Below are 16,172 nucleotides of genomic sequence, written 5' to 3' on the forward strand. Positions count from 1 at the left end.
ATATATATATATATATATATATATATATATATATATATATATATATATAAAATATGCTTTGAAAAAGGTATATACATATATGTGTGTGTATCTTTGTGAATGTCTCATTATTTTCTTAAGGTAAACTGGAAAAGATGGTTAATTTTAAAGAGAATATACTTAGTACATATTAAAGATTATATCTCTAAATTAAATATGCCCACCAACAACACTAGATGAGGATCCTGTTTTTCTTACACCTTTGTTAGTAAAGACATTCTTAATACTTTTACTCTCTGTTGAACTTATAGGTAAACATGATACATAGTTTTTTTTAAAAAAAATTTGTCTTCTATTGCATTTGGACATTTTAATTGACACTTGCAAATTTGAACATCTTATTGGCTATTTGTTTATCTTCTTATGTAGGTTGTGGTTTGTGCCCTTTATCCAATTTATTGCTAGTCTTTATCTCATTATATATGTAAGAACTTAATGTATTAGGATATTTATTGTAATAGATGTCAAATATTTATCTTTTACTTATTTTGAACATTTCTGACTGTTCCTTAAATGGGTTGAAATAGAGTGATAAGTTTTCTCATAAGATACAGAATTTTGGGTTGGGGTTGTAGCTCAGTGGTAGAGAGCTTGCCTTGCATGCGTGAGGCACTGGGTTCGATCCTCAGCACCGCATAAAAATAAATAAATAAAGATATTGGGTCCATCTACAATTAAAAAAAAAGATAGAGAATTTTCAGAGACTAAGTTGTCATGTCATCTTTGTGCATCATGCATAACTTTGTTCGAGAAAAAAATTCAACTTTTTGGAGAAACAAATTAATCAAATCTTGGAGAAACCCTTAATTTCTATGAACCTCGCTAAGTACAGAAAACACACACATTAATTGACGTTATCAGATATATTTCAAAATAACCAATTGACTTTGATACCTGATCTAAGATAAATAGTTTAGTTATTGGCAAGAAAACCTGAGGCTATCATTCCCAGCAGCTAGTTTTAGTTTAACAAAACTATCAAAATAAATTAAGCGATCCAATTGGCCTTCTGAGACCAAGGGCAGCCAGAGGCTGTGCCTTACCCCTGAGAGTTTATGAGTTCTTATGAGGCCCACACCCAGACTCTCCTAGACTTTCACTAAGCATCCAGAGAGTGCTTACAAAGGGGCTCTTACATTTGGAAAAAGGCTGAACTGGAAAACAGTCCAAAATCTTAGAAGGATATACTCTCTCAAGGAAATTCAATGGTTTGGAATTTTCTTCAGATTATAGAAACAGAAGTGTGCTCTTAAAATCAGGCTGATTGACTGGATGGTTCCCCAAACACACTTGCCCCTTGCCCAATTTCGCTCTTCTAATCTAAACATTCAGGTTTCGGAAGATGAGCAAACTGCACATGAAACTTGATTTTTATCCAAAATATTAATAAAGAATAACCCTCAATCTCTAAGGATACATAACTTCTGTCTCCTTTTTATATCTCACAATTTCCTCCTTTCTATACCCACAGCTTTCTCAACATTCCCACCCTTGCAGAAAATAAAACATGTCAGCACTTCACAGCACAAATTAGCATGCTTTCCCCAAATAACGCCAGGTGTTTGGAACTTTTTGCCATTTGAAGGAACCAAGTAGAAAAAAAATGTCACAGGCACCTAACAAAACAATTCTGCAGACACTCAAATGTTTTAATTCATAAAGGTCCTTTGAGCCACTGATGCCTCTTGGGGGAATTCTGAGAAACATTCTATCTGTAAACAATCTGTTCCAGTGCCACATGTTTTCTAAATTTCTTGCCTGTTGACATTTTTTAAAAAATTAAAAGTACACATTTGCATGAAGGCAGGACCTTTTGTTTCTTATACGTTCAGTTGAGTCTATCATAGACTTTAAAATGAAATGGGTCATCTCATTTCATTGCCTGTGAAGTGTCATTTTCTAAAGGACACTCCTCAGTTCTTTGACCAACACCAATTTAAACTGTTCAGTCTTATTTTATGGGCTGTATTCTCAAGTTAAATAGGGATGTTATGGTTTGGATCTGAGGTGTCCCCCAAAAGCACATTTGTTAAGTAATGCAGGAATATTCAGAGATGAAGTGATTAGATTACAAGGGCTGTCACCAAATCAATGGATTTATCTATTGGATGGATTAATATTTTGAATGGACTGTTAGGTGATTAACTAGGCAGGCAGGATATGGTTGGAAGAGGTTTGTCAATGCGGGTATGGCCTGGACTATATCTTGTCACTCTCCCTTCCTCCTAACTGCCATGAACTGAGCTTTCCTCCACCACACCCTTCTGCCATGATGTTCTGTGTCATGTTAGACCCAGAGCAATGGAGTTGGCTTACATTGGACTGAAACCTTTGAAAACAGGAGCCCAAAATAAATTTTTCCTCTTCTAAGTTGTTCTTGTCAGGTATTTTGGTCACAGTAATGGAAAAACTGACTAACACAAGGACTTATTATGAAAATGAGAATTTCTGGAGCTTATAGTTTCCTTTATTTTTCATCTCTCTGTAGTATTTCTTAGGTTTAATTCTTTCTTTGAAATCTAGCTTTATATTGCTATATGTTTCTGTCTATCAAAATACTTCTGAAATTTCTTCCAGGCACATGATATAATCTCATTTTCCCACCCCCTTAAAGTTATTTTGGGCCATGTGATTTCTTTGGTCAATAAAGTGTGATTTTGAGGTGTAGCAATTGCTGGACACAACTAGTCCCCCAATTGTAGAAGTACATGCCCAGGGAAGCATCCATCCAGAAGGTTGCTTAGAGCCTCTCTACCTTAGGTGGGTTTTGTGATGGAGAAATAAATCATTCAAATAAATAAAATATTAACTGATATGTAACTGATAACTTCCGAAATTTAAAAATAATCATACTAATTTGAAATCAATTGAAGTTTTTATCATTCTTGATATTAGCCAAAGGGAGAAAATATTTATTACCAATCACAATGATAGCTCCACTGTTACTTTTCCATAAACTGCTTCACCTTCAATCTCTGTAGCAGCAGTTTGTTCTACATTGAATTTAGGCTATATGATTTAAAATGGGTAAGACTGAGATGGCCAAATAGGGGCAGGGGTAGGAATGAAGGCAGGAGGTATGATATGGATCAGCTACTCGTGTTTTGAAAAATCTCAACATAAAAGTAGCTACATAGGAAGCTGAGCAATGGATAGAAATTCCAACTGATGTTCCATTCCAAGATCAGGGGGAACACATTATTCCTCTTTTGCAGGTGTCCCTAGAAGTAAAGATTCAATTTATATATTATTCGTTTTTTTCTATGGGAAAAATAAAAATTTTAGATTGAATATCTGGACTTACTTGTTAAATGGAAAATTTTACTTCCCTAAATTTGACAGATATCCACTAAAACACAAAGAAGTATTTCTCTGTAAGGCAGTCAAAATGATCTTAGTGCCAACACAATGGCTGTTTAGCTTTTGTTATGAATTTCCGTTCGTTAATCCTCATTCATTAGATTATGTCCCATTCTGATTTTGTGATTGCATTAGGTTAGGGTCTCAGTCTTGGAAGGAGAGATTTGGCTGCAGAGGGCTTATTGGAGATGATACCTATAGAGGAAAAATGAACAGAAATTCAAAGGGCCTCAGCTCCTCAGGCTCTGGGCTAGTACTACAGAATGATCTCCAATTACAGCCTGGGTCCAGGTGTTATGGCCCTGCACCAGCCCATCAACCAGTGCAAGCTGATCTCATGATGGGGGCAGATAATTTGTGGGCAATGGATTTCCTTCAGCTGAAGGAATTCCTAGAAAGATTCTTAGCTGTGAGTCAAGATAACTCAAAATGGATCTTTGACCTAAATATGAAAATGTTGGGAGGAAATATTTGTGACTCAGGCAAAGACTTCTTAAATAAGATACTAAAAGTATAAGCCATGAAAGTATAAAGGATACATTATATTTCATCAAAATTAAAACCTCTGTTTGGAAAAAACACATAAAATGTATCTGAAAAGCTACTTATATCCAAAATACAATTACTTTAATTGATTTTTATTGGTGCATTATAATTATACATAATAGTGAAATTCAATGTGGCATATTCACACATGCACACAATGTAACTTGATCAATTTCATTCTCTAGTGTCTCCCATTCCCTCCATTCCTCACTCCCCCGGCTCCCCTTCCTCTACTCAATTGGTCTGTCTTCTAATTTATGTTTTCTTTCTTGTTTCCTCTTAGGAGAGAAAAATACAACCCTTGACTTTCTGAATCTGGCTTTTTTCAATTAACATGATTGAAAATTCCAGGCATTTTCCTGCAAACAACATAATTTTGTTCTTCTTTATTACTGAATAAGATTACATAATTTTTTTCATTCACCTGTTAATGGACACCTAGGCTGGCTCCACAACTTGGCCATTGTGATTGTGCAGTTATAACTATAGCTATACATGTGTCACTATAATATGTCAACTTTAATTTCTTTGTAAAAATACCGAGGCGTGCTATAACTGGGGTCATGTGGTGGTCCATTCCTAGTCTTTTGAAGAACTTCCATACTACTCTCCCTGCTGGTTGTACTATGTATAATCCCACCAACAGTGTATAATTGTTTCTCTCCCCCCCACATCCTTGACAGCATTTATTATTTGTATTCTTGATGAATGCTATTCTAGTTGGAGTGAGATACATTTCCTGACTGCTAAAGATGTGGAAATTTTTTTTCCTACGTTTGTTACCCATTTGTATTTCTTCTTTTAAGAAGTGTCTGTTTAGTTAATTTGCCCATTTATTGACTGAGGTATTTGTTTTTCTGGTGTTAAGTTTTTGAGTTCTTTGTATATTCCAAATATTAGTCTTCTGTTGGAAGAGTATCTGGTAAAGATTTTCTCCTATTCTGTAGGTTCTCTCTTCAGACTCTTACACATTTCCTTTTGCTGTGCAGAAGCTTTTTAATTTAAAACCCTCCCACTTATTGATTTTTGGTTTTATTTCTTGAGCTTTAATGGTTCTGTTAAGGAAGTTTGTGCCAGCAGCAATATGATGGAGTGTTGACCCTATGTTTCTTCTAGCAGTTGCGGTGCTTCTGGTATAATTCCTAGGTCTTTGATTCATTTTGAGTTGACTTTGTGTGTGAAGGGTGAGAGATAGCAATTTAGTTTTATTCTTCAAAATATGAATATTCAGTTTTCCCAGCACCATTTATTTAAAAGGTTACCTTTTCTACAATGTATGTTTTCGGGCCTTCTGTCAAGAATCAGATGACTATATCTGTGTGGGTTCATGTCTATGGGCTTTCTATTCTATTTCATTGGTTTATGTATCTATTTTAATGTCAGTACTATGCTGGTTTTTTTGTTTGTTTGTTTTATTATAGCTGTAAAGTGTAATTTAGAATTGGGTATTATGATGCCTCTAGTATCACTCTTTTTGCTTAGAATTGCTTTGACAATTCTGGGTCTTTTATTCTTCCATACAAATTTTAATACTTTTTTTAAGTTCTGAGAAGAATGTCATTACTATTCTTATGCATTGAATCTATAGATTGCTTTTTGTAGTATAGTCACTTAATATTATTCTGCCTATACATTCAGAAGATGGAAGGTTTTTCCATCTTCTGAATCTTTTTTATTTTCTTTCTTCAGAGTTCTATAGCTTTTTCTTTTAAAAAAAAAAAGTTTTAAGAAAATTTTATTAGTTATTGACGGATCTTTTATTCATTTATTTGTTTATATGTGGTGCTGAGAATCGAACCCAGTGCCTCACACATGCTAGGCAAGCGCGCTACCACTAAGCCACAACCCCAGCCCTTTAAAAAAATTTTAAAAAATATTTTTTGTAGATGTCAATGGACCTTTATTTTTATTTTATTTATTTATGTGATTCTGAGAATAGAACCCAGTGCCTCACAACGCTAGGCAAGTGCTCTACCATTCACTGTCGAGCTCTCTTACCTCTTTGGTTAGATTTACTCCTAGGTACTTTCCCTTTAGTTCAATACATTAAAAAAAAATTCAGTACCAAATACTAAGACACAAACAACACAACTTACAAATGGACAAAATATTCAAATAGCTATTTTTCCAAATAAGGTAGAAAGATGGTAAATAAGCACGTGAGAAGATGTTCTACATTGTTATTTAAGGAAATGCAAATTAAGGCTACCATGAGATACAATTGTACCTATCAGAAAGGCTAAAATTTAAAAGGCTGGGTTGGAAGGAATGTGCATAAATGGAACTTTCATCTATTGCTGGTGAGAAAGTAAAAATGATATAATGATTTTTTTAAAAATATTTTTTTAGTTGATGATGGACCTCTATTTTTTATTTATTTATATGCGGTGCTGAGAATCAAACCCAGTGCCTCACATATGCTAGGCAGGCGCTCCACAACTGAGCTACAACCTCAGCTCTGATATAACCATTTTGAAAAATAGTTTAACAGAATTTTTTGTTAAAGTTAAAAGAACATTTACCATAGGACTCAACCATTCCACTCCTATGTATTTACCCAAGAGAAAAGAAAGCATATGCCCATACAAAGACTTCATAAAAGTCCACAGGAGTCCAGAACTGGAACTGACCATCAGGCCAATGTCAGTCATCAGGCAAAGGGAAAAACAAATTGGTCCCTCTAATAGAGTGGGATACCCCTCCACAGTAAAAACAAACTGCTGACACGTATTACAACATGAGTGAATCTCAAAATAACTGTTGAGTACAAGAAGCCAGAAAAAAACAAGGGTATATACTGTATATATATGGCTCCATGTATTTCAAGGAGAAGCTTGAGTGTGGGTAGGTGCGCAAGATTCCTGATTGGTCTGAGGAAACTTTGGGACTGATGAATAAAATAAGTTCACTATCCTGATTGTGATGATAGCTTCATGTGAGTGAATGCATGTCCAGACTTAATTCGTATATTTTAAATTTTGTGGATTATGACTCAGTAAAGGTGGATGAAAAATAGGAAGAGGGCAGGCAAAAGTTCTCCATTCTTCCATCCTTCCTTCCTTATTCATCCATTCTTTATTTGTTTATTTGTTTCTTGTTTTGGTTTGGATGAGGTGTTCCCCAAAAGCTCATATGTGAGATAATGCAAGAAGGCTTGGAGGTGAAACGATTGAGTTATGCCAGCCTTAACCCATTACTGAGTTAATCCCCTAATGGGGATTAGCTGAGTTGTAACTGAAGGCAAGGAGGGTGTGGCTAGAAGAAATGTGTCATTGGGAACATGCCTTTGGGGTATAGATTTTATTTCTGATGAGTGGAAGTGCTCTCTCTCTCTCTCTCTCCTTCCTGATCATCGTGGAAGCTGCTTCCATCCACCGCACACTGCCACCATGATGTTCTGCCATCTGGAGCCCTGAAGAATGGAGCCAGTTGTCTATGGAATGACTCTAAAACTGTGAACCCCAAATAAACTTTTCCTCCTTAAAATTGTTCTTGTCAAGTATTTTTGTCACAGCAGCAAGAAATCTGACTAAAACATTAATTTATTTCCAACTCCTGGAGTTACTATTTCTTATTTATTATTATGGTAAAATAAAAAAAATCTATTTTCTACAACAGCAACAAATCTTTACATTTAAATATACATGTGTCACTCTCATTTTAAGAAAGAATAGGAATATACTTAAAGTACTTGAAATATTCATTTAAAGCACAATGATATTGATAGCCTTGATTCAGAAAAGATGTAAAACTTTGCTCATTAAAGAGAAGAATTTTCTAAAAGCCATCTTAAAATATTAAACTTTAGAGACATCAGAAATATGACCAAATAAGTGTTTCCTGCAAAACTAATAAATAGTACATTATGCTGAGTGCTAAAGAAAGAGCAGAATTTATGATTTCACACAAGGCATAGTTTACCTTCCTGATTTATACAATCTTTTTATAAAGTCTTTTTAGCTACTTTAAAAGTAATTTTGTAAGGCTGCATTTCTATATAGTATGCTATGAAAATGACCTTGCAAATTATAAACCAAAAAGTGCTTTTGTATCTTTAGCACTTAAAATAATGATTCTTTAATGAAGTTATTACCAGACAACAACTTGAAAGCTAAATGGTTTATGAGGTTTTATTATAGGCCTTTTTTTTTTTTTTTTTTTTTTTTTTTTTTTGCACAACAAGAGACCTACTTCATACATATTCTAGCTGACAGATTCATACCCACATTCCTTGTTGTGGGATGTGCCACTAGACATAACCAATGTCATCACGTGCTTTACATGGCTCATTTCTATGTGCCAGAATTCTCAGGTGCAGTTCAGGAAGAACAATCCTGATCCTGTTCAGGCCAAACTTCCTTGCAATAGAATTTTTATTTCCTAAACAGTTTCAAATGAGATGATTTATATGCACTAGCTGTTTTCTGTCAGAAGATGTTAAAATGGAGCAAAGGTAACAGTTTACATAGCCCAAAGGAACAGGGTTGAAATACATAGGGACCACATGGCACCTGAGAAGTGGATCTGAGTTTACTCACTGGGTTACCCTATAAGGTTCCTATGTGTGGAGTGAACATATATACTCTTTGATCTCAACATCTGAAAGCTCCTTGAGCCTCCCTCAGTCTCAACTTCTTAATTTCTAAATTGATAATAGTAATAATAAAGAAGAAAAGTCTCCATATGATAGTGATGTCTCTGGACCCCATCCTCCCATGCTGCTATAAGGATCCAGGGGCAGAGCTCAATCACTTGGCAGTGAGAAAATAAAGAACCATCCTAGCAGTTCAGTGGTGCCTCGGAGGTAGAATGTGTTTAAATCCACATGGTGGTCAAGAAGTCATCATATAACAAAAAGGATTTTGTCCTTCATCTCAATCTTCACTATCAAAACTCAAAATAATTATTTAAAAGAGGCAATCACAACCTTCCTGTAGTTGGGTGCCTCATGGTACCCAGCAGAATCTCTTCCTTTGAGCTCTATTTCTACAAGTTCCAAGACTTTGAAAGGCCTGTGTGGTGGAAGGAGGCTGCAGTCACTGTGGATGTGCTCTGGCCTTGAGGTCTCTAATCCTAATTCCCTCCAGATCAATGTATTCTTTTAGAAATGTAAAAAGATTGAAAGTAAAGCAGAACCAGCCCCAGGGCTCTCAACCACGCCAACTGTAAATTGGAAAGGGATGGGTTCTGAACTCCAGGAAGCTAACTGGGAGCCCTAGGCAGAAATCCTGAATGTGGTAATTGGCACCTTGACCTTTTCATGCTGGCCCTGAGAAGGCTACCTCTAGGATGCTCACTTATAAGCACCACGATAGTGTTCATATGATATGGGTGAGGGTCACTCTTTCTTTGGGCAACAAAATCATAAATAGCTGTACGAAATAAAATAAAAAATTCATTGTTAGATTTTCTTTTTCTAGCAAAAAAAAAAAAGCAATATAAGATTAAATTATCACTAGAATTAGAATACAAAATTTTAATTGAAACCACTTACCAATCCAATTTGGTTTCCCTGGACTTATATTCCTCCAACAAAAGCTCCCTTTCTGAAAATTATTATGGATTTGGGAGCCATGTCCAGTTTGTCTGGGGCCACAACAATTGAAATAACACTGAAGAAGAGAGATGTTCATGTTTTATGAACTATAATAACTGTGCAAATATGAGGTTCTGGGTGTGCATGAGAAAATTGATTGCTTTAAGATGGTGATGCTGGGGCATAATAGAGGGAGTAATAGATAAGAACCACCAAATCCTAAAGAAACAGAAAATAAAAGAGCCAAGTCCCCTGGCACAGAGAGGAGCCCATTTGAATGCTGTCAATTCTAAATAGCTATAGTTTCATATATGTCTAGGTATTTGACCAATCATTTTCACCTTCTAAATATCTTATTTGAGGTAGGTCATTTAAGTTGCATTATCCTTATTCTATAGATGAAAAATGAGGCTCGGAAAGTTTAAAGGATTTGGCCATTGTTACAGGCTTGCAGGTAGCAACTATGGGTCTTTTGAACTTTGGGTCTTTTGAGTATGACTCCAAGTCTTTTGAATCCTAGTTCTGTGACTTTTTTTTTTTTTTAAAACCACATCCCCTCTACCCTAGAACTGAAAGGATTGTTCCAGAAATGTCCCTGGGTGGAGTCTTGAGGGTTCTCAATTGAATCAAGAAAGCCTAAGGAAAATATAGATAACCTGCTTTTTTTTTCTTTAAAGGAAATTCTCAAACATATAAAAGTAGAATGAACCTCTGTGTACCTGTCACCCAGGGGACTTCTTAACAATCCCCTCAATGTCAACAAAGTCAGGGGAGGGACATGGTGATGCTTAGGCAGGAAGGATCCAGCTTTCCCAGGGAGGGAATCACAGAGCTCATGGAGGAAAAGAAGAAAGGCTTCAAGGGTCAAAGCTGGGCTTGCTGTCAGCTGGCTCGAAAGACAAAGAAACCGGATATTTCTGGAAGAGTCTGTGATTTAAACCCCAGTCCAGCTAAACCAAAGAATGATGTGCAGGATCTATATTATGCCTGCATTCCAGGATGACCTAATACATAAACAAATACTTCAAAATATCCCAGGATGCCTATAATGTCATAGGGCCACAGAGAGCAGTGTGGCATTTATTTCATGTTAAAATGAGAAGAAAGGCCACAGCACATCCACCTAACTTTCCTAGGGCCCCAAGGGCATCCCTGAGCTGCTACTCTTCCCCATTTTACTTGTCTTCTACTTGGGAAAGAACATTCCATGTTTTATGTAAAAAAAAAATATTTACTAGTAAAATGTGAACTATAGCCACAAAACCTCACTAGTAATCAAATTATACTTTCATTAGCCATATGGCCTTTTTATTTAAGAAAACATAACCATACAAAAATTATTTCTTACCGTTAATTTTTTTGATTGTGTCTCTGACAATGAACTTCCAGATATCATGCTGAAATAAAGAATTTAGAATTACAAAATTATATTTCAGGCAGACACACACACACACACACACACACACACCTCACACCGAATAGATCTTTAAACTCTAACATGTGAGATAAAATTTTTAAGTGTTTCCTCCAAATGTCAATTTCTGGACATTTCAAGAGGAAATAAAAATAATGGAATGTAAACTTTACTTGCAGAAGATAAAATAGCCTTTAAAGGCTCTCTTGAGAATAAGCAGTCTGAACAGAACAATCTGTTCTGAAAACCTGCAGAATCTCTTATTTCAACTTAAAAAAAAAAGTGGAGGGAGAAAAGCTTATCCTTCTATCAAACAGCAGATTTAGGGAGTTCTTTTTCTCTCTGTCTCTATCTCTCTCCTTCTCTCTCCCTCTCCTTTCTTTTCCATCTCATCCTCCTGAATCATTTGCATACGAACGTAATATTTATTGAAACTTGAATTCTCTTGCTCCTTTAGTTTCTCTTGATTACTCTGATCCCCTTCTGACAAAACCACATTTTCATGAGTTCCAAATCCTTTCCTTCTGTGTTTTTGCTAAAGCCACCCAATCAGATGCTCACTTGTACCACTCCACAGAAACTGCACTTAGCAAATTCACCAAAGAGCTCTTCTGCTCTACCATATCCACTGGACTTTTGTCACAATTCAATTTACTTAACAGCTTTTGAGAGGATTCATCTGTCCTCTTTGAAATACTGTTTTCACTTGTCTTCCAGAGCATCCTGAGGTCCTAGGAATACTTTCTTCACATCTATCCAGTTCAATTATTCCTACTTCCTTCCTTTCTCTGCTCGGAAATCACCTTTGTGGGACCTACCATATGCATCATATTTAAAATCGAACCCTTTACCTCATCATCTTACTTGATTTTTCTCTGCCTGTTACTGATTTCTAACATACTACTACAGAGATTGCTTATTTGTTGTACTTATTGTGTCTCCTCCCAACTGAAAAGGTAAACCTCCTTGAACACAGTGTATTTTTTCCTCTGATTTTTATCATTGTATCCTTAGCATCTTGAAGAAGGATGGGATGGCCAATAAATATTTGTTAAATCATTTAATAAAGCTCATAGATTTTAGTAAATTACACTCTGTTGTTACCAACCAATAAGCCTTTAACATTCCTAGGTATTTCTATACCACAGTTTCTCTAATCAATATATTTCTCTATTTCCATATTTCTGTGCATGTGTCTCGCTTTACCCACTTTTTAATACATTTAGAGCCACTGACAATATTCACAAGATAATCAATGGCTACTGAGCAAAATTAATTAATTTCTCACTTAGTGAAAGGAAACACTTGTTTCTGAGAGACATAATAGCTTTTCTTACATCATATCAAAATCAGCTTTGACAGTACCTCTCTGTCACAAAATGGAAAACAATTTTTGGGTCATCACAATTGCTTTGAATATAAACAAACAGCTTTGAAAAACCTTAATAAACCAGGCCCCCCCTTACCTTTGAACTAATTTTGTCTTCTATCAGTGCACCTCACAAAACTGACATTTCCACCAAGCTATGCTAACTCATGGTTCCAGAGTACATGTTTGTCCTTTTCTGAAGTCATTTCCTCTGAATAGAATGTGCATGCCCTCTTCTCTGCTTGTTGAAATCTTCCCATTTTTTCCACATCATATCTCAATGCTCCCTCTTCCTGCAGCTTCTTTGACCCTGCTGGTCAGAAGTGCTACTTGCCTCTGTATTGCACAAATTTTTTTTGGACATCTTCTCTTCTTGCCCTTTTTAATGTTTTGTGATATACATAATAATAATTTGTCTACCATGTTTTTGCATTTCTCAGTGACTCTCTTATACAGAATGAGGACTATGCTTTGTTTATTTTTTACCCATCCAATGACATTCCAAACAAGATATGAACATTCAGTCACTAAATGAAGCCAAACAAAACAAAACATTGTGAGTATAACACTCTTAGGTGCATTTCACCAAGGCCATAAGTGCACCCAGAAAGTGCTATTTGAAACTACCCTCTATTAATAATGCCTGAAACAAAACTACTGATTTAAAAACTAGGGAGCTTTGGCCTCCTGACAGCAATATTTAAAGGTCATGAGTCCCGGCCTCAGAGTAACCATAGTAACTCAGCATACACAGAGAAATCATGTTGAACAATAATTAAGAAAAGCTTCAGAAAGCCTATTAGCCCTGAGATAAAACAAATTAGAATTAGCCAATATATTTATGAAGCTTGCTTTTATTGCATCTTGTTTCTTACTTCCAGGTTCATGGAGAAAACTGGAAAAAGTTTGTTAAACCTCTATTGACAGGTACTAACAATATGACATAACAGCATGGTAGTTTTGTTGTCGTTGTTGTTATTTTCTTTCTTTCTCAGTGCTTTAAAAGATCGTAAAAATTTCCTTCCTTTTAGTGATATACTGTTATCTGATTTCTGACCTTTTAACTCCATGCTTTCTGTGTCAATTTGGAGTAGTAGTCGCTAATGAGTCAATGTGAACAGATGATTTTATTAAGATGGGTTTGGACATACTGCTACTGAGCACCCAGTTCTTAACAGCAGATGTCCTGGGAAAATGCTTTTTTGTTCCCTAGGTTGATTGCATCTGGGCCTAACCCTCCCTTACTTAGACAATTTAGGAGCAAGTTCCCATTCAGTTTATGTAAACTGTGGAGAAGGTCTGTGTCAAGGGCATGAGAAGAGAAGAGGAAGCAGAAGGAGAAGGTCAGGCAAAGTTACACGAGATCAGTCTGTTCCTGCTCAGAAAGGAAGGAGCTAAATTGAACCCACCTAAGGATCAAGAGGGTAGCTTGGTGTTCCCCTGTCTTCGGCCTCAAAAGCCCAGCCTCCGCCTGCACACAAGCTCCATGTGCCAGGAGAACAAAGACACTAACGGTAATTGACAGTGAGAGTACTGTCCTGATTTCACTTGACTACTGTGGTGACTACACACTGGGCTAGTCATTTTAAAGGGTCAGGGCTCCCCAAGCCCCCCATATTTGGTAAAGTTACATTTGCCTCTCCAACTGTCTGCATATTCGCTTACATGTTTGAGGGAAATAAGAAGAAAATGAGTGTTTCTAAATTTCATTTGCTTTAACAAACAAAAACACCTTCTCCCTCCCAGAAACATCTTTTGAGGGTCATGGACTCTTTTACATATAGTAACCAACAAGTTTACATAAAATCGTTGGAAACTTATGAATTTCTCACATCATGCATGAACCACAGACCCAAGGTTAAAAGTGAGGCTCCCACATTGACATAAATAAAATGTTTTAAAACGGAGCAAGCAGAAGCGTGTTTACATGTGAACACCCCACCCAGGATACTACCCTCCAGGAGACATCTCCTTCTACAGAGTAAGCATGGTTGTCTCTCATTGAAGGTTTGAATGAAAATTCTAAATAGAAGTTATTTCCACATTGGAAGGGGAAACAGATATAGAGCCAACATGCAAGTTTTCTAGTGATTGACTGTAAATCACTTATAGGGGTGAAGCATACTTTCATACTTGAGCCAGGGTTGGTTTGTGTTTTATTTGGGGAACTGGGAGAGAAAGAATGATTAGCATTTTTGGTATGTGTATGTCCTGGCGGGACAGTGTGTCAGTGACATTTCATTTCAGTAGTTTGGAAAGAAGCATCTTTGCCCTTCCCACATGGGTAAAAGGGGTCGGGTGGGTGAGTATAATTTTCAGAAGTGCACATGAGGGGACATTTTATTCATTTAACAAATATTTATTGAGACCTATGGTGTGTCAGACCCTGCCCCATGATCTGGAAAGACAACAGCACTCAGGAAAAAAAAATAATAATAATAAAACCAGTCACTCTCCAGGAAAGGAAAAAAGTCTGTTTGATATTTTCCCACAGACTTTAAAGGAAGGTTATGTTTGAAGTGAAGGCTGCTGTATCCACATAGTCAAATGATTTTTTTTGAGGCAGGAGGAGCAGAGAACTCACCTGTATGTCTCAAGGGATTCAGAGCCCGGGGCTACAGATGTCTTGCTGTAACATTCTCCCATCTCAAGCCAGGCCCACTGGGATACCCTATCCATGGGACAGACATCAACTATCCCCATCCGTTAGAGTTTTGGAATCCCTGCCACTGCTCTGCTGTCCCTTGTTGCTAGGCAACCACAATGGCCCTGGTAAGGACAGTTAATTTTCCAAAGCAAAAAATCAGTTACAAAGCCACAGTAAGGCCTTGAAACATCTCACAAATCAGATCCAGGCATGAGGACAGACGAAGAATCATCACGCAGTCATCATTTCTGGAAAACCCACTCAAAGTGGAATAGAGACAGTGGGTTTGTGCTCAAACCAGGACATGTTTACATCCAGAACCAGTGCTAAGGAAACGGTCACACCACTGTCTGAAAGGAGTGCACACTCAGAAATGGGTTGGCGTGCAAGCAAGCAGTGGGTTCCCTACTGGCCTCTTATTGTGAAGACTTTTCCCGGGGAAGCTTAGACTCCAGATGAAAGACCTCACCCAGCCATCCTCCTATTCAAGCTTCTTTTCTAACAGGATTTACAGAGGTGATCCATTGTGCTGGTCAGATGGTATTCTGCTCATGGTCGTCATTCATCTGTAGCCACTACTCCTTCTTCCCTGTGGCTTGTTTTAGGTCATTTTCTCCTAGACAGTTGTTTTACCTCTCCCTGGAGGCCTTGGTGGCCCCCAGTAAGCCTGTGTCCACTCCGCTTCCTGCTTCTGGCAGGAAGTACCCATAGGAGCTTGCACGGTCTACAGATCAGCACCACTCCTGTGTCCTGAGTTCACCCAACTGACTCACACAGCCTTTATCAAAATAAATTGGGTGGGTATGACAGCAATGTCTAATCACAGAATTTTTTCCCTAGGATTGGAGCATATAGATCAAAGAACTACCACAGCAGTAGGAATTAATAACTGAAATGTCTCCATTAAAGAGTGTAATTAGCATTTGCTCCTTTAATATAACTGCAAGTCATGTAGCCTCTTGGTAAAACAACATGAGTAAATTTTACATGAGTAAAATTAAGAACATTTAGCAGTTGGTGTTCTGAATGAAAAAGCTGACACTTAACTGGGTAGGTGTGGGGAAAAAAAGATTGGGCTACTGGCGTTTCATCTAGATAGCAGCCTGTAGTGGATAAGAAAATCATCTCATCTCTCTATGTTTTAATCTTCTTCCTTTTTAAAATATATTTATTTATTTATATGTAATGCTGAGACTTGAATCCAGGGCCTCACATGTACGAGGCAAGCGTGCTACTCCTGAGCCACAACCGCAGCCCCTAG

The 16,172-nt window shown here is 36.9% G+C and overlaps 1 protein-coding gene across 1 annotated transcript in view; it reads right to left on the bottom strand.

Annotated features, from left to right (window-relative positions):
* Ccdc192 (coiled-coil domain containing 192) overlaps positions 1–12,517 on the bottom strand; it is a 54,297-nt gene extending 41,780 nt beyond the window's left edge. Inside the window, exons 1-2 of the mRNA XM_048811883.1 lie at positions 12,362–12,517; positions 10,830–10,878 (exon numbers count right to left, since the gene is read on the bottom strand). Coding sequence (XP_048667840.1) covers positions 10,830–10,877 — 48 coding nt within the window. The 5' untranslated portion in view covers position 10,878; positions 12,362–12,517. The remainder of the gene's footprint in view (positions 1–10,829; positions 10,879–12,361) is intronic.
* Positions 12,518–16,172: the final 3,655 nt, after the last annotated feature.

This window comes from Marmota marmota, unplaced genomic scaffold (genome assembly GCF_001458135.2).
Source record: "Marmota marmota marmota unplaced genomic scaffold, marMar, whole genome shotgun sequence".
In the NCBI taxonomy this organism is placed as follows: Eukaryota; Metazoa; Chordata; class Mammalia; order Rodentia; family Sciuridae; genus Marmota; species Marmota marmota.